The sequence below is a fragment of the Chrysoperla carnea genome, chromosome 1 (genome assembly GCF_905475395.1).
Source record: "Chrysoperla carnea chromosome 1, inChrCarn1.1, whole genome shotgun sequence".
Classification (NCBI taxonomy): Eukaryota; Metazoa; Arthropoda; class Insecta; order Neuroptera; family Chrysopidae; genus Chrysoperla; species Chrysoperla carnea.
The window spans coordinates 26,162,064-26,182,324 of NC_058337.1; the positions used below are offsets into that span (position 1 = coordinate 26,162,064).

Below are 20,261 nucleotides of genomic sequence, written 5' to 3' on the forward strand. Positions count from 1 at the left end.
TCGTGTAATTAATTAATGCCATAATCACCTCTTTTATTTGTAAACTTATGTGGGTGGCTATTAATGGCGCAACCGGGCATTATATTTTGAAACTCTGTAAACAAAGTCCATATTCGCCATATTTATTCAAAGTATTGGAAATGCGTTAGAGAGAGATAAAGTATAATCTGCTATCACTGTTAACATAAACAACACTAATCAATTTTTGACTGAACATGGCGCATTAATGGCAGCTTTATATTTCGTGACTGGACTATGATTACAGTGGATATTATTATATTTATGTCAAAGGTCATCATAACGAATGAAATATTTCTTTAACTAATAAATCGATAGTGGTGGAGTCAAACGTAAATATTGGGTCCAATATAAAAAAATAATTTATAGAATACTTTCTAATTATCTAATCAAAACCCATTACGGTTAATCGTTTGCACTTTTTTTGTGTAGGGTTTATGATTTTGAGGCACTTGAGAATAATTACAGACTTATATTAAATATTGTTAGTCTTGCAAGAATTTTTATTCTATTTTAATATCGTGTCTGTGATTATTACAATCTAAAAGAACGACTTATGAAGCTATACATTTATATTTTGATGGCACCTTTGGTTTCGGAGTTGCGATGGAGAATTTCACTAAGAATCCAGGTACTATGGAAAAAATTAAAGGCATGAATTCTAAAGTTGTTATTTTATACAATAATCCTTATGGAAAAAAAGAGCGTAATTTCTGAAGTTGTTATTTTGGATTGTAATACTTAAATTCAATTTTTACCTTAGTCAAAAGTTTGTCCTTACGGGCTTAATAAAATTGGTTTAAAATTAATTATTTTCAGTTGAAAATCTTTTTATCACAGCTACACTGCAGACACAATTGATGCCATTCCCTTGCTCTGAAAACTCACTCTTTGTTCATTTTCCATGAATTTTTTATTATTGCCTGGTGCTAATTTGATTTTTATACTTTGAAGGATTTAAAAATACATATTCGCTAAAAAACCTCCATCTAAGTTTAAACATTCAAGTATTACTAATTTATTTTACGAACAATTTATATAATTTTGTATTATATTTAGTTTATATTTATTTTTTATACTTCTTAACAGTTCCTGACATAAACTTTTTTCTTTGTAAATATTTGTAAAAAACAAAACTTATTAATATTTAAAAAGGAAATGTGTATCATGTATTGTTATGCACTCAATTTTTATTTGTATAAAAACATAATCATTGTTGAGTGCATATTGATACGTGTTAGAATATACGAGCGAAGGATAAACTAATTATGGATAATTATTTTGTCATAAAATTGGTTGAAAACAAAAAATCGTTTTAGATTGAGACAAATTTGTGATATTAAATTATAAATATTAATGTAATAATTTTTTTATAATATAAAATAATAAATAATTTATGTTACAATAGTTGTTTATTTCATTTTATTACAAATAACTTTGGTTCGGTATAGGAATAGGACAAGATGGAAACCTTTAATGCAGTACTAGATGGCCACTTGATCGGTTATTTTTATCGAAATTAGGGACATCTAACAAGTGCAAATATCTTCAAATTTGTTCGTCGAATGTTTTTTAAAGCTAAGTCACAGACAGCCTATGATTTTTCGCTAATATCAAGTACTACAACACCATTCAAGGGTGGTTGCATATCTATGGATTGCTCGATTTAGCCGATATCTGACGTTTTTGATTTTATGGGGAAACTCAAAATTTGTTTATCTATATTATATACTCAAACAAAAAGCTATTTAATCCATTTAACGACTAGGTTAATATCTAACGAGATGCTACTGAAAACCTATCTGAAATATAAAAATTCATAGAAAATTTCGAGCTATACCATAAAAAATATTGTACCAATCGTCGGCTAAATCAGATTTTTGTATATTTTGGGTCAAAATTACGCTATATTACGAGTTTTTTCACATTCTGAAACAAGAAGAAAATTGAGAAAAATTGTTTTTTTTTTTTTTTCCAATTTTGATAACTCGGTACATTAGATAATTTTAACCCAAAAAATATACATCGAGTTGATTTAATGATTGGGATCATAGCTGTGGAGATTCCGTCCAAAATCACATAAGAAGGACGCATTTTTCGGATAGATTTCAAGCAATTTCTTAGAAAATATTTTGTCTAATAGTAAAACAAACTGGATTTTTTGAAGAAAATCCAAGAGAGGCAAATTTTTTTTTTAAATTACAAAAACCGGTTGTGGGTGAAATTATAAAAATAACAATATTTTGTTTTCATTGCAGTTAAGGGCTTAAATTTGTTTGAATTATTAAAAATTAGGAAAAACTCGGAAATTATTTATAATCGAGATCCAGTCATATATTTATTTTATTTGTGGCATAATAAATGAGATGAAATGAAATTGCAATTTTACTTTTACCAGATTCAACTATGAATTATTCAAAACAGGTTTAGTAGATTAAACATTTTCTAACAAACTTCCCAAATAAGTATACAGTCTTTTTCAAGGAATTAAATTTTTAATAGTTAGCGTTGCATAGCTCGAACTTGTTCTTTAACTTCTTCAAGTTGTTGCGCTGAATTTAACATAGCATCTTGCTGATATCCAAGATGAACAGTAATTAAATGTAAATTCCTTAAATTATTTTCAGAATTTGCGATTGCATTTTCTTGTAATGCAAAATTACGTGCAGAATGCATTAACATCTACAAAATAAGTAATCTTGGTTATAAAAAAAAATTTTAATCGAACCCCTAGTCGAAATTACGTTCCTCCCAGCCGTATTTAACTCCGGGAAGAGTGACTTTTGTGGCTGGCTCGGTAGCATAGCAACGCTATAGCAAGCCATAAAAGTTGTTTTAGCCCAGAATGTTGGGTACCTTGGTGTATGGAGTAATATAAAGCTCCACGCCAGGAAATTCAACTTTCTGGTCTAGGGTCGTAATATACTAGTTAATTAACACTATTTCAATTCAAAAAATACTAACCTCATTACTTTTCGATCCTCGATTAATTTGCCTTGTTAATGATGCGATATTATTCACATTTACTTTAACTCGTTCAGCCAAGCGTGATTTGGAATCTGCAAATAAAGAACGGGCACTTGTACTACTTGCAGATGCCATTTTCATAAAGAAAATATAATTTGAATTTTTAAAACATTATTTTCATTGTTATCGATTTTGACATATTTATTTTTATTGAAGGCATAATAAATTAAGACAAAAAGTCACTTGACTAGACATAACTGAGTATAGATAATATTTTTGAAATAGCTACAAAAAGAACAAACAGAACAGTTCAGTTTTCCAGGAGAAGCTAAAATGCAGTCAATTAAAACCATTGGTTTAGTTTCGTATTCGTTCGATCAACAAATATTCAACGAATGTTAAATCATCAAACATAGTTTGATACATTTCATGGGCATAAGGCCAGTTCATGCTAAGCCAATAGACCTTTTTCATACCTTAATCTTTTATCTATGACCTTTTCATTTAAAAAAATTATACTTTTTTTGCCAAAAAGCGCTGTTTGATAAAGGTAAAGGATATTTATTTTCTTTACTTGAATTGTTTTTTCACAACTGTCCGAAACAATAGCAAATAGAAGAAAAGGCTTATTTAGGTTAGTTAGGTCGAACTAGTCTTTTATTAGTTGGGTTGAGCTACCACGGATTGGTATTTTCGGTGATATAATGAAATAAAGAGTTGTTTTTATAAAATTTGGTAATTTAAATAATTCATGACTGCAGAATGAGGAGTAGCCGACGTGATGGCTAATTCGAAAAGTTGTTTTCAAAACCACCATCTTTATCATAAATCATTACTATCAAATCCTCCTGCAGGGGTTGGGTTAGTTATTTCCTAAACTGCAAATTTTTTCTATGGCATATATTATTCTATGGTCTATGGCCAATTGCAAGAGATTTAGTAGTTTATAAACTAAATTTAATCTCTTGAGAATGAACGAAAGTTCGAAAAATTTTGAGATCATATAATAAAACTTGTAGTCATACACCAATAATAAAATTATTTTTAATTATTTATTGTATTATAGTGTGTACTACCAAAAACCTAATATAAATTCATATAATAAATGCTAATTGGAACAGAATAATGAATCATTGCAGTAATTTAGCTTTTGACTAGAGATAAGAATATTTATCTAAATCACGTTAGTTTGTGCATATACCATAGACAGGCATATACCGAGTACCATCCGAGTACCGGGTTCTTGTGCGTCTTATTGTTGGCACATTGTTATTTGTGATCCTATAATATCCAATTGGCATAAATCATCTTCTTTTATAAGACATCAGTAATAAGCCGAGATATAAATAATAGACACATTAAAATAATGGAATGAGTTATATTAAAATAATAAAAATAACCCTCTGTTGTATAAACTATAAACATGGTATAAACTTATACTTAGTAGAAGCCCTCTTAAATTGTAATTGTTTACTAATGTAACAAACAAAATTGTTTTGTTCGTTTGAACGTAGATGTCTCTGTAAGAAACATTTTATACACTCTGTTTTTTGAGCGACTGTACTTGATTGAGTATTGTATGGTATTGTACGGTTTGTATTTTAGATAATTTTTCTCATTAATATTTAAAAAAAATTGTTTTAATAAAGATATTTATGTACATTTTTTATAATTAACCATAAATTATTAATTAACAGATTTATTATTAAAAAAAAAATACAATAGAAATTCATATTTCCGAACATGTAATAAATAATCATTTTTTGTCTTCCGCTTCTCAAATGTGTTAACATTGAATTTTTAACTAACTATAATATATTATTAACTTATTACACCTTTTTTTAATTAAGTTATTATTTTGCAATTATTCACGGTTCTAGAAATTTAATTAAACAACCTTAATATGTCAATTAAATTATTTAAGATTAATAATAAATATTTTCATTAAATATTAATTAATGAATAAATATTAACAAAAAAAATATAAAAATTCTTTTGTTGTTAATATTGTTAAGGATAAATTATCTGAATATTGTTATTTAAGGATACTTTTTCAAAGTTATAACTGATATTTTAAGATCTTGTTAACTGCGTTTGAGTAACTTAAAAATTATTTGTTCACTTTCACTTTTTTCAACTTTAATTCTTTTAATGATATTCATTTATAAAAATGATATTTTTATTTTGAAAAGAAACTATCAAAAAAATCAGCAAATAATTAAAATGTTTTTAGAAATTAATTATTTAAAATTCTTACCCATTTTTTTTAAAGAATGAAAAATTTTGTTTAATTGAATAAAACTAAAACTGTTAAATAAGTTATTTACTGTCAAAATCATTTACATTTTACAAAACAAGTTATTTAATTTTATTTCAATTTTGTGTTACGTATCAAATTTTATGAATATTCAGGATCGTAATAAGTAGTAAAATAAATGGCTGTAGTTTATTGAATATTGATATCAATAATATATAAATTCAGATCGATAATTAACAACAAATTTGGACAGAATTTTGTCTGCTTTTATCATTTCTTTAAAAAAAAAAAAACAACTTTCACATTAATATAAACAAATATCTTTTTATTAAGATTTAATTAAAATTTTTGTTGTTATTGTGTGTGCATACAGTAGCGATAGGTTTCTTTTTGATTTTGTTAATAAGTATAAATTTTTATACTCTGTATATATGAAATATATATCAAGCTATATTAAATTTAGTCCTAAGTTCGTAACGCTTAGAAATATTGATGATACGAACAAAATTTTAGTAAAGGCGTTCATAAAATTACTTAATTTGCCCATAATCGTTTGCCCGAATGCCCGTCTGTTTGTCTGGAAACACAACAACTCAAAAACGAAAAGAGATATCGAGCTGAAATTTTTATAGCGTGCTAAGGCATCATAGGTCAGCTGACTTTTCGGTCCGTGGTATCAATCTTGTAAATCGCAAGAGATAGAACAAAAGTTTAAATGTAAAAAAATGTTCGTTATGAAAAAATAAGTAACTTTAGTTTTAAAAAATTTTTCGTAAATATCAACACGGTTTACTCGTCAGGTCGCAAACAGATAGAGAATTGAAAATTTTTAGCTAGCTTCAACATGTCTTGTGTCTCTGACATTTTTAGATAAATGTATTAGTTTTTTCAACTTTTCTAATTTATTAAAAATAATGTAAGCACTGATATTCAAAGTTGTCTAAGCAGGGTATTTCAACAGTTAACTCAGTCAATTGTTTATTTTCACTTGTCAATATTGAATTAATATCTGGTATTCTTATTTATAAATGCGGAATGTATTAATTTATTAATAGTCAGCAAAAAAAAAAAAATTAAGTTAAAAAATTGGCGATATTTAAAAGTATATGTTTTTTTGATTATAGATAAAAGTATAAAAAATTATTTCGCTACGCAGGAACTGCAAAAAAATTTGGAAGGTATAATAGGAGAAGAGTAGAATAATAATATTTTTTTTTTAATCCATTGTTTACCAATAAATTTGAAGATTTTCGTGGATGGGAATTGTTAAAAATAATTTATACAATTAAAAGAAAAACATTAATATCCAGTTGATTTGACGACAAGATGACTAGTTTTCGAAATATATCCAGAATCGCTATGCAATAAAAGCACTGCGTACAGAATTTAGGCGATATTCACACTACTTATCTAATCGTTAAATGAATCCGTTTTTGTATTTTTGGGTCAATATTGCTCTATACAGAAAGTCCTCTCGGATTCTAAAACAAAATTTTTTTGTGATTTTCCCGATTATTTCAAAAAAGGTACCCTACACCCTGAGAAAATTGTAAGAAAACATTTTTTGTCTTCGATTTAAAAAAACTAATTTTTTATTGGACGTTTAATTTCTATGATATAGCCTAAAATTCTCTATGAAGGGAAATATCTCAATGCAATTTCAGTTAATTTCTCAGAAACTTGTTATTAAATTGAAAAATTCATAATTTCGAGTGGATTTTACTCATGTATTTTCTGTTTCTTTTCTCTGTAGGTATTGTTTAGAAGCCAAAGGTCCAATGTGAAGAGGCATTTAGGCAACAAAATAAACTAAAATGTATTATTTAATTGCTCTTTTGAACTTGATCTATCCTTTATTAGTTTTAACCCCCGACACAAAAAGAGGAGTGCTATAAGTTAAATTGCTATATGTGTGTGCCTGTGTCTCTACCTGTCGCACCGTAGCTCTTAAACGGAAGAACCTATTTGAATGTGGTTTTTTTGATTTAAAAGTGATTTGATCGAGAGCGTTCTTAGCTATGTTTCAAGAAACTTGGTTTAATTTGGAAAGATATTAACAGCAAAATATTTACATAGTAAAATTAAACAGAAATTCCAACCACCTTGTAGAGTTCTATCAAACCAAAGTGGCACTGCGAAAGAGATATATAAGTATGTACACTTATATCTACACTCTCTCTTGCTCAGTGCCATTTTGGTTTGATAGAACTCTATTTATATACATATACTTTTTTTTTAATATTTTGAACTTGAGATCAATACGACAGGTTTTGTGATAAGTGTTATCAAAAATTAAAAGTATTGCCAAATTCTATACATAAAAATATAACTTTTGTGACTTTTCTTGTTAATTAACCAAATTAAAAATAAATTAATAAGTAATTAATGGCCACACAATAATTGAATTTTTTTGTTATCATAAAATTAAATTTGACAAAATTATAATTTCACAATTATTTTAATCATATAATTAAATATGTAACTAATTAAAAAATAAATATATTTAGTTACAGAACATGACTCAAAATAAAAAAGGTTTTAAAAATTAATTTTAAAAGCATTTAAAATACATTAAAAAACACTATGATTGGTAAAAATAATAAAATCCTAATATTTAATATCAAGGTAATTAAATGGGTGTGGAAAGCAAGTGGACGCACCTGATGTTGTTCATTATATCCGTAGGTACTCTATAGGCTCCACGTACTTTACAGGTTTAAAACTAGCAGTTACCCACCCGCTTTTCTGGGCAATAGGGAAAAATCATGTTTTTTTTTTAAATATTATTGATTCATTGTTTACACCGTTATAACATAGTAAAAAATATAAATACTGTTTAAAAATGCTGTAATTAAGTGTAAAAAAATATTTAAAATAGAGAAAAATTTTGGGATGTTTCGAATTAAATTTCTCTTTTGTCCCCATTACCTAGATCAATTTTTGTTTTATATATATGTATTTCGACTATCAAGTAGTCATCATCAGCATGAATTAGCTAATCGTTATTACTCTTATAAATAGCATATGTTACTCGTTGCTAATTTGGTGACGGTTTACAAACCGTGCGTGTGAGGTGCTCGACATCTGCTGTTGAGACTGATAATAACAGCATCGCAGGGTTTTTTTATTTCAGATTTTACATAACAATTAAAATTATTTTAAAAAAACGTGGTACCTATATTAAAAATAAGTTTTTATTTTGAATGCTATAATATTATATTGCTACCTGGGTTTTTCAAGTTATGCAGAAAAAAATGGCTCTTCAAAAAAAGAGAGTGCGGTTGTGGGACCCTCGTAAGGAACTAAGTATAAAAACAAATGTAAACGTTAAATAAATACTTACACAATTTTTTACTTACTTTTCTAAATCTGTATTATATATGTAATTTGCTTTTGATTGCTCACTTAAATAAAGATTTTAACTAATTAGTTAAAATAATTTATTAAATAATTAACGTTTATAAATTGTTGTTTGTTTGAGAGATTACAGAGTCTTAATAATGCATTTGGTTGGTGTCAAGAAGGTGGATATACCTATAGTGGTTGCCATGGACATGGCACGCAGACACACACAACATACCTCACACTGTTACGTGACGATTACTACTCGTTAGATCACCATGGTAAGCCGCGTTAAGGAATTTCGTTATAAAAATCAAATTTTGTTTCAATAACCTGACGTTTCCTCCTAGACTAAACAAGTAAATGTTTAAATCATAACTTACCATTTATTTTTACTGAGAGATATATTTATAAATCAATTGTTTAGATAAATCATTATAGTTGTCCTTCAATGAAAATTACAATAAATACAGTTAAAAATATCATATCTGTTATTCAGTCTATTTACTGACGTTTTATTATTAATAATTAATTAAGTTATATGTCTTGAATTAAGTAAATATACATTAAAAAAAAAAAAAAAACCGGAAATATTATAAAAATATACACGACTACCTAATTTTAAATCTTTTGTTAAAATTTAAATATCATTCATTTTTATTACGTCAAGAAAGTTTATATAGGTGATATTTTTGTGTCTTAAAAAAATATTAATTATTTGGTAGTTATAACGTCATTATTATAATTATGCTCTTAAGCATTTTCAGAATTCGGGGAGGTATATTTAAAGGAGTGTTCAAATTTTTTAATCGCATATCCGTTATTAAAAAAAAAAAAATAAAACACTTAAATTTCCGTATTCATAATGAATAAGTTGTGAAATGTCATAAGTAAGTTAGAAGAGAAGGAATTAAAGTTAGTCGGACGTAGTACCTGCTACTTGGAATATCTTCTTGTATGATTCATTTTCTTTCAAATTTCGTGTGTCGTCTCAAATCGAAGATTGACGATCATCATAGAAATTTCAACTTTCGGTACAGGAACGTGCATTGCTGTGACGAATTACATGATAGGAATCCTTCATATCGAGTGTTTGTTAACTTTATTTAGCACTTCTTCGACAGTAACTCATATCAATTTATGGAATGAGGAGCATATTCGACTCGTTTTTTAACAGCTTTCTGCCTTGTAAAGCAGAATGGATTTTAAGTAGAAGTTAACCAAAGTAATCCGCAATATTAGATAGGAAAATAGCTTTCTGTGAAACTTTTTCTAACCCACCCTAAAATATTCTTTCGATCATCATGATCAAAATCTATTATGGCCATAAAATTTTTTTAACGGGAATTTTCAAGCTACGGGCTTTCAATGCTACCATACATTATAGTTAGTATAGCCATTATAGTAGTTACTGCCCGTACCTCGAGTACTACCCGCTGAAAGCCTTTGTGGCCGTGAAAGGTTTTGATCAGAACGATCCGAATAACATTTTGAGGCGATTTGAAAAAGTTTCACAAAAAGCCATTTTCCTAGCCATATAGGTACTATAAATATAATATGAGTAGCTTTGATGATGATTAATTTGTGGCCATGAGAACTTTTGATCAGAATGATTCAAAGAACATTCTGGGGTGGGTTAGAAAGTCATTTTCCTATCTAATATTGCGGGGTCCATTATAAAATCTATATAGTCCAATCATCTTAGGTTTTCATTATAAAAGTTGTAGTGGATAAAATGATCTACTTTTGTCTGAAACTTTTTTTTTGCGTTGAACCGTTTTTGAAATACAGGGTGCACAATATGGAGCGATCAGCTATACGTACTTTTGTATAGGCTGAATCGTGAATCCTAGTCTATTATACTTGCTGAACCTTTCTTATTGAAAATCATATTGGCTTTAAAAAAATTTTTGTAGCAAACGGTGTGGTTTATTCCAAAAACAGTTCAACGGTATAAAAAAAATATTTCAGACAAAATTTGGAGATTCATCCTCTAAAACTTTTATAATAAATGTAATACGATTGAAGGGGAAGGAAACGGCACATTCTCAAAAAACAGCGCCCTTAGACCTTGTGTATCTAAAGACCCTAACAAGTGACCATATGCAACTTGTGAGACAGCATTTGTACAATCAAAATAATGGTTTGCACAAATATTCAGCTAATTCCATGAAAATCCGAGATTGACTCCTTTTTTTGATTAATATTAGTGGATTAATAGTATATGCTAAACACTTAAGAATTGAAAAAGTTTTGGATTCAATTATGATAATCTTTTCTTCGAACACTTTTATACTCCTAAGCTATAAACAAGGCTCCACCAGAACGTGTCTTAAATTAATTGTGGTAGAAATAATTTCCTAACCCGTTCTGGTTCTTAAAAGAAAATTGATGCCTTTTTACTTGTAAGACATCTGCTATTCCATTTTCCAGAGATAATTAATGCATTATAATAGTTTATTGTGTTACGTATGCTACTTTTATCCCAAAAATTAAATAGCAACGATATACGAGGGAATTGTAGTATTTTGGTCAGTGGTTACTTCTGATTTTTCTGGGGTTACTATCAAACAACTTAAATAACAAATTACGACATTTAACAAAAACAGAAGTTGTCAATAATGAAACATTTGAAGTGGTTTTATAATGCCAGCCACCGATTCAGTGGTTAATATCCATTAAATTTTTAAAGTCTGTAGATGATGGTATACATTTTAAATAAACCGAATTTTAAAAAAAGAAAGAAGATAAAATCATCATATTAAAGAATATTTTGCAAATAGCTTGGTGACATTTTCACGGAAAAATTTTATATCTAGTAAACTATGAATATTGTAAGGTCAGGGTCAAAAAAGACGACACCTGTCTCTTATTTACCTTCGTGGATTCCACCAAATATAATTGAAATATTAAAAAAAAAAGAAACTACTGGTTGTACATAATACATACTCTGTCTATGTATTTATACTTCTAAACGCCTCTTCGCAAAATTTTTGATAAATTAAGGAAAATACAAGCAAGGTAGCAACTTTCATGAAAAGGCTTGTTTTTTTGTTTATATGTAGTTTAAATACGTTTTAGTTAAATTTAAGGGAGGGGGGTTATCTGATTATTTAAATAAATAATTGATTTCAAAAGTATAAGCCTATTTGAAATTGGTATTATGTTAAAGCGGCTGGTAGGCGAGATATTTTGATAATTTTCATCTAGATTTGGGCAAAGAAAAAGACTGTCTATAATAGTTTACCGAATGAAATTTTCGTATTTTCATCAGCACTAATTCATACTAGGTAAAGTAATGTTTTCACTTTCACTTGAAATCGCGATTGTAAAGAAGAATGCTAATGAATTTTTTTCTTTTATCGACTTTGGGGGTATTTTCAATTGGCTTATTGAAAACTCTCCGCTATTTATTTTTAAGTAAAATTTTACAGTAAGTTGGGATTTTTTCGTGGGAAAAACATATACATTGCTTTCTTACAAAACTACTCGAGTAATGTTTTAATAGAAAAACGAGTCTGCGGGGTTTTTGGCTTTTTTGTTAACTCTGTGATTGCGTTCTTTGACTGTCCCTCACAAAGTCTGAGAAAAACTCAAAAAACTTAGATAATATCTTTTTACGCTAATCATCTACTCCAAATAATGTGTAAGACATACGCAAAGCACACGAAGTGTCCGCAAAATCTTACCTTCTTTTTATTATTATATAGTAATTTTTGTCTGTACGTTTGTCTGTCTGTCCGTCTGTCTGCCCGTAAGCACGATAACTCAAAAACGAAAAAAGATATAAAGCTGAAATTTTTATAGCGTGCTTAAGACATAAAAGTGAGGTCGAGTTCGTAAATGAGCAACATAGGCCAATTGGGTCTTTTAAACCGTCAGAAATAGAACAAAACTTTAAATATAAAAAATGTTCCTTATAAAGAAATAAACAACTTTTGCTTGAAACATTTTTTCGTAAACATCACTGTTTACCTTTGATTATATAGTTTGTATTATATGGGAATATCAGTTGTGTGTGGCTATCTAAGCTTTACTTGGCTTAAGTTAACTCTGACTACGAATTCACGCATGACTTCGAATTTAAAGGGAAAACAAGTTGTTCCCTTTCAATAAGTAAGCTCATGCTTCTGTGATTAGATCTGTGTTGACTGGTGTTATTAATTACTAAAAAGCACTCCTGAAAAATTGAGAACTGCGCTCTTAAAAAAATCCCCTTTCTGAGCTACCGCCCCTACAGTTTTATCACCATGGCTATAGCTCATTTAGCTTATACGTAAATATGTCGCTGTCTTTTCCTTTAATGCGAAACGAAAATTCAATTATTATGCTCATTTATTGTTCTTTAATTATTGTATTCAGGTTAGTAGTAGATAATTACTTAATTTATCCATGCTTAATTATTGAACTTAAGCAATATGATATGATTAATACCTTGAAAAATCATTTTAGATGAAAAAAAAACGTCCATAACAAATTTAAAACAATAGCCTTTCATGTGTATAATTATTAATACAATATTTTTCTTTTACAAAATAACAAAATGATTAGTTAATTTTTCTCTTGTTATAATTATTATCTAGTAATTAATAGGTACGTTTGTTTTTTTACTTTAAGTAATCGCTTATTATTGATTTGTATATAGTTAAATATGCCAAACAGATTGTTTTACGAAATTTTTGCATTATTTAAATAAAGTATATATATAAGTATTAAATTAATGTATTGAATTTTTGCAATATATTCTTGACTAATATTTCTGAACCATTATATTTTATTTCATTTTCAACGTTTTTGAGTTTTCTATTGTTTTGAGTAAAAAATAGAAGGGAAAAATTATTTTATTTACATAAAACGGAAATGTCATAAACTCATAAAGATATAAAAAAAATCTCCTTGTAATGTCAAACACAAGACACGCCTTGCTGAGAAACGTGCTACTTATTATGTGCTAATCGTGTAACGCTTAAAAATAATGATGCTAGGAAAAAAATGTTTTCATAGGTGTTCATAAAATCACCTAATTAGTCCATTTCCGGTTGTCTGTCCGTCTGTGGACACGATAACTGAAAAACGAAAAAAGATATCGAGCTGAAATTTTTACAGCGTACTCAGGACGTAAAAAGTGAGGTCAAGTTCGTAAATGAGCATCATAGGTCAATTGGGTCTTGGGTCCGTAGGACCCATCTTGTAAACCGTTAGAGATAGAACAAAAGTTTAAATGTAAAAAATGTTCCTTATCAAAACATAAACAACTTTAGTTTGAAACATTTTTTCGTTAACATCACTGTTTACCCGTGAGGGCGCCAATTAGGCGGAAATTTTATAATATGTACTATACTTGATTATCTGTTATGTATGTGTCACATGTTTGTATGTGTAATGTGATAAAGAAATCAACACTGGCTATGCATGGTATTTCAACAATTAACTCAGTCAATTGTTTGTTTTCTCTTGTTTTTTCTTTGAGTTTTATATAAAGGTTCAGCTGTTTCTTTCAAGGAAAGGGAGGGATACTAAGTAGTGCCTTTTACCAAAAGTGCTTGTTAATTCTAATCAGTGGAATGTTGGCAATGGGATGCAATATGGTAGGTAGGAGACGAACTGGAAAAGTTAACCAAAAGAAAATCGCTGGAGTTTCTTAGCAGATTTTGGTGAAGGTCCATGATTTTTTCTCAATTATAGCAATTTTGATTATATTAGACTGATTAACAAAATTAGAAAAAATTTTTAGGTAAAAGCTGTTGTTTGTATATATCATATAGACTTCAAAAGAAAAACTTTTCCAAAACAAGTTAATATGCACTAAAAAGTAAAAAAAAATAACGATAATATAATGTAGTTAAAACTATTGCTATTTTTGGAGTCGGTGTCAGCCAAGGAAACAAGTCTGACAGAACAGTTTGCTACATTAGCTTGGCTGACACCGACTCCAAAAATAACAATAATGTTAACTACATTATATTATCGTTGTTTACTTTTTAGTGCAGTTTTGGAAAAGTTTTTCTTTTAAAGACCACTGATGTACACTAACTTATTTGTCTCTAAAAAAAAAAAAAAATAATAATAATCGAAATCGGTTGGCGTGAAATTGAGTAATTTATCTTCTTGTCGTGCATACTTTATGCAAATTTAAGACTTTTATGGTTTTCTCCTGGATGCCGTTGCCAGAACTGGGCCAAAATGGGACCACACGGGAAGCACCAGCTTTAAAATAAATAAAGAATCATCAAATTCCATTCACCCAGTCAAAAGTTCTGAGGTAACACACATAAAAAAAAAATACAGTCGAATTGATAACCTCCTCCTTTTTTGTTTGAAGTCAGTTAAAAAATGCTTGAAAATGTTTGTTTTTGTTAAAAATCTATAGAGATTGGAGGACAGTATGTTTCAAAAATTTATATAAAATCGGTATTCTAATTTTCGTTTCGTCTCTCGCTGGTTTCCAACCTGGCTCGGTCCATTTATCTTCTTTCTCGAGTAATCGCGTATTAACTAGGATTTTTTATTTGTGTTAATGTACCTTTTTTCTATGATGTGGGAATATTTCTTGGTTCTTATAATATTATATAACTATATTAAATAAAGTATTCCTTTTTTTTGTTGCATTTAGAAGAAGCATTTCCTTTAAGAGATGGTGTTACACAATGTTAACAATTTCTTTATATATTTCATAAGAATTAAATAAATATTATATAAAAATAAAAGTTATATTTCTATTTAATGATCCGCTAATGACAAAAGTTAATGATTTACCTGAACAAGATGAGAAGTCATTAAATATATTATTTATGGTTATATGAATTATGAATATAAATTATGTATTTTGTATATTATATGCCTAAAAATGTTGTAAATGATTATACAAAAGTTTATTTTAATATTGTTTTTATGCCATGTATATATGAAATATACATAGTATATTAAGTTTAGTCTCAAGTTTGTAACGCTAAAAATAATGATGCTAGGAAAAAAATTTTGTCAAAGGTGTTCATAAAATCACCTAATTAGTCCATTTCCGGTTGTCCGTCCTACCGTACGTCCGTCTGTGGACACGATAACTCAAAAACGAAAAAAGATATCGAGTTGAAATTTTTACAGTGCACTCAGGGCGTAAAAAGTGAGGTCAAGTTCATAAATGAGCATCATAGGTCAATTGGGTCTTGGGTCCGTAGGACCCATCTTGTAAACCGTTAGAGATAGAACAAAAGTTTAAATGTAAAAAATGTTCCTTATCAAAAATTAAACAACTTTTGTTTGAAACATTTTTTCGTAAACATCACTGTTTACACGTGATGGCGCCAATTAGGCGGAAATTTTATAATATGTACTGTACTTGATTATCAGTTATGTATGTGTCACATGTTTGTATGTGTAATGTGATAAAGAAATCAACACTGACTATGCATGGTATCTCAACAATTAACTCAGTCAATTGTTTGTTTTCACTTGTAATAAATTATCTTTTATTAAACGAATCTTTGATTATAATAATACAATTTTACAGGAGGAAGGATGTAACAATCTTGATATCTTCGGCATGCAAATTCACTATTATACCTCAGCTATCAAATCTTATTTAAGTAGGTTGAAAAATTGCATGTATTCTAAAAATTTATTTAAAAAATTGTAAAATAACCCGATTTAAAATACGTAATTGATGCAGATATCTATCATTTCTATTTAAAAAATTGTGTAGCCAAAAATTATTTGTTTTTAAACAGTCTAATATGATAATGAAATCAATGATACCCCATTTCCTATAATAGCCGGTATTATAGCCTTTTAATGCGTAAAAGCTGTCACAGAAAAAAAGGCAACCCCACCTATACATAAAAACGTCGCCATTTTAACATTGGATTTTAGTTTTCAGTGACATAACAAAGTGTGTGCATATATTATGACTTGTGATTTAGAAATAATTAAAGAAAAATAGTTAAAATTATTTTATTATAAGCAGTACATTTTCATACCAAAACGTTTGGAAATTGAATGAAGAGAAAGTTTTTGTTTTTATTACAGGATTAATTAACTTTTCTATAGTTTGCTAAAAAGGCATTTGCTAAGATTATAAATATTGTATTTGATTGTCCTCTAAGCACTTAAACATGGCGCACAAAATATTATGACTGAAAATTAATGACTGATTAAACTAATTTTTCCTTATATGTTGTTATAAATGAATGTGATACATCGCCATATGTGACATTTTTGACTTAAGATAAATTTAGGTTTTGTAGCAATTTTGTAGAGTTTTGATAGACCTATTACCTTATGAAGGCTCACACATTTTAAATGATTACATTCTTAATAAAAATATAAATGGGCATTCGTTATAATAAAAAAAAAAAAAACGCATTCAAATGATAATTTTACATAGTTTGTTTTCTGTATGTAAATAGGGCCTCCTTGGGTAAAACTACATTCCGAGGATAGCCTAACATCTCTTTTTTTCAAACTTTATTCAGTTCTAGAATCATTTAAATATGACAAGTTCTTAAAATTTGTATTATCAGTGAATAAGTAATTATTTTACTAATGGCAAATGTTGTGAAAAATTTTAATTTAGAGAATTTATAGCGTTTTGAAATTAAGTGGGTATTCCAGTTATACCTAAACGTAATTTTGTAGCAAAATCTATTGAGTTTGGGGCAACATGTATTTGTAAAAAGTTGTTTTTTGTCTTTGAATGTTGTTCTTTTTAATAGGATGGGATCAGCTCAATCACACAATAGACCTTTTTCATGAAAAACAGAAATGCTTTTTGATATTTTTTTATGAAAATGTTGGTCGAGTAGAGCCTCTAACTCAAATATTACCCATTTTTAACAATAAAAACACTATGAAAAAAAATTGTTAAAAAGTCACAATATTTGCAATATTTTAAAACGATTTTTTTTGGCTCCACCGCACACGTGATCTGTGATGTCAATCCGACAAGCAATGACAATAAAACAGTGTCAACAGTTGTATTAATATATCACTATTATCAACTTTAAATGACGTCAAACCAACCTTCGTGTAACATCGTGTGTTTCCGGATCGTTTTCGCCAATTTGAATTTTAATGATTTTCATTGTCTGTTTTCTCGGTTATATGGCTTCAAAAAAATCGGGGAAAAAATTAGCCCACTTATCAAGACATTTACTTTCAATTTAAAAAAAATGTGAAAAAGGTCTATTTGCTTCTTAATCACCATTGACACTTTTTGATAGAAAAAAAAATACATGTTTAAAAATCAATAAAATTTCATAAAAAATATGTCTCAACTGGATATCAGATGGGTGAAGATCGACCTTATACCGTCGCTTTGTACTATAATAGCTTCATTGCTTTAAGCCACCGCCGCGCGCGCCGTTGACACATTTGAAATATTTTACCTTCTGTAAAATTTTTTTAGAAATCTAAAAAAATAATGAATTTTGATTTTTTTTACGGCTTGACTTCTATATATGCGATGAACCTTACGATGAAGAAAAAGTGCGTATGACGTATGGCGGACAAGGAAGAAATTTTCTTCTTTTTCAAATTCTACTTTAGGCAACAACTTTTTTCTACTGATTCGATTACAATAGTTTATTTATTTTGTTTATTTGTAAAAAATTACAATAATAAACTAAGAAAACAATCTCTAGTGGATGAATTAACGACTAAAAATTGTAACAAATATATCTATTTGATTATTTTTTTAAAGTGATGTTAATCAATTATAGAATATTTTTAAAACGAACTAACTGGTAGGTTAACTTTGGGGCCTTCTTTGGAGAAAAAAAATCCATAATTTATGTTAATGGGATTTTTGTGGTTTTAGCTTGTTGTTAAGACTAAAGAGTTTGATGAAAAAAAAAATTTATTATATTACTGTCTGTTGTTTTTAAAATTTTTTGAAATCATGGTCATTGTAGACACTATGGCGTTTTTTTAAAAATATAATTTATATTGGATATCATATTTTGAATGAAAGATAATTTTCTTCTATAAAAATAAGTTTTGGTCAAAGATGCAGAAGTTGACTGTCAAATATTTTTTATACCATATAAGAATATGAAAATAACTGGGTCGATGGCTGATATCAAATTTGCTACATTACCCATAAAAATGTAAAACTAGACTTGATGAACAAAATTTGAAAGTTAAATTAAAATTAATTAAAAAACGAAGAAGTTATGAGCATTCAAAGATTGTTGCTCGTCTCTTTCTTGCAAAACAGAGTTTTGTATGTAATTTCTATGGTGTTACTCAACAATGGCGTCACTTTTTAAGTATCTTCCTCTTTGTTTAATTAGGAATTTTAAACGTTCATATTTTGCGTACTTCTACAGATTTTCAAAAACTAACTTCAATTTTCTGTCCGCGGAGCTCGAATTCTTCATCTGAAGTGAAAAAAAATTGAGTCATCATCTCCAATGTTTGGGTTTTCAAAATTATAGCTGGCAATTTTACAGCGGGTGTTAATTTATTTTTATTATCAGAGTGTTGGGAAATATTATATTTTAAAATAACCATTTGGTTGAAGGAGTCGTTTTTTCCTAATAGTTCACATGACCGCTCATTAAAAACCACAATATTTTTGATTCGATATAACAAAAACTAGGCAATTAGTCTTTAAAAACGGAGAAAATTACCCCTCTTTTTTGTACATGGATAAATACACCCCAAAAATAGTTTGCTTTTGAAATTTGTAGAAAAAAATTTATAAAAATAATAAAAATTAACTTTTTAAAGGTTTATTGTCTAGTTTTGAGTCATGAATTGAATCGGGTTTCAATTTAAAAAAATTTTCTTGCAGGAGGCCAGCTAAGTGTCGCATTAACTCAAATGCACTTTTTGGAAGACGCTCTCTGCAACGGTCAAAATGAACCAAAAGTTCCGTACGTAAATATTTTTTTTTTCTAAACTTTAAGACATCTACAAAAATATTTAAGAGAGACTTAAGACTTATATTCAAAAATATAAAAGTTCTAAATCAGAAAATCCCTTTGAAAGTAAAACATTATGACATCTCAACAGAAGGTCTTAAATAAATCGAATTTTCCTAAAATACGATTTTAAATAATTATAAAATCTTTAATCTTAGGCGCTAAATGTTGTTGAACCTGCGTTGATTAATGTAAATCTTATGATTTTTAAGTTTCTAGACCTAGCCTTGGTATTACTGTAGAACTTTTGAAAGAGTCTTGGTTTTAGTTAATCATAAATGCTGATTTGGTAACGTGCAGCGTTTTTATTTTTCAAAAACAGTGAAGAAAAATCAGTTTTATATTTCATAAAGAAGAAAAGTTTGACCTGACCCTTCAAAATTTTTAAATTTTTCATTTCAGAACCTTGAACTCGAATATGAAGTACATTAATTTCATTTGTTTATTTGTTTGTAACTATAAATTCGCTTATTACGGAACTGTCAGTTTTCATAATGATATGTTCCAAGAATATTAAATGTTGTGGGATGGTTAAAAAAATAGACCTTATCCGAAATGTAATCCGATCAGAGTGCCTAACAAATCTAACAGTTAGTCTCGTCTTAGAATAATATAAAGTTTAACTTAAAATATTTTTTTAGTGTTTGATTAGTTTTTACATCTTGAACATTGAAATCCAAATGATTACAATAAATATTTTATAATCTAGCAATAATTTTGTGAGATTTTTGCGAGAGCAGGATATTGATCTCGCAAGT

The 20,261-nt window shown here is 28.2% G+C and overlaps 1 protein-coding gene across 2 annotated transcripts; it reads right to left on the reverse strand.

Moving 5' to 3' along the window:
- Positions 1 to 2,302: 2,302 nt before the first annotated feature.
- LOC123305817 (BLOC-1-related complex subunit 7) lies at positions 2,303 to 5,285 on the reverse strand. 2 transcript variants are annotated; one of them, XM_044887647.1, is made up of 3 exons: positions 5,243 to 5,285; positions 2,983 to 3,077; positions 2,303 to 2,700 (listed from the first exon to the last, which is right to left on the reverse strand). In XM_044887647.1, the coding sequence occupies exons 1-3, from the start codon at positions 5,244 to 5,246 to the stop codon at positions 2,521 to 2,523; spliced, it is 279 nt and encodes a 92-aa protein (XP_044743582.1). In that variant the 5' UTR covers positions 5,247 to 5,285; the 3' UTR covers positions 2,303 to 2,520. The 2 variants fall into 2 exon arrangements, with proteins under 2 accessions (XP_044743582.1, XP_044743580.1); XM_044887645.1 differs by lacking the exon at positions 5,243 to 5,285 and having other exon boundaries at positions 2,983 to 3,171.
- Between the last annotated feature and the right edge of the window lie 14,976 nt (positions 5,286 to 20,261).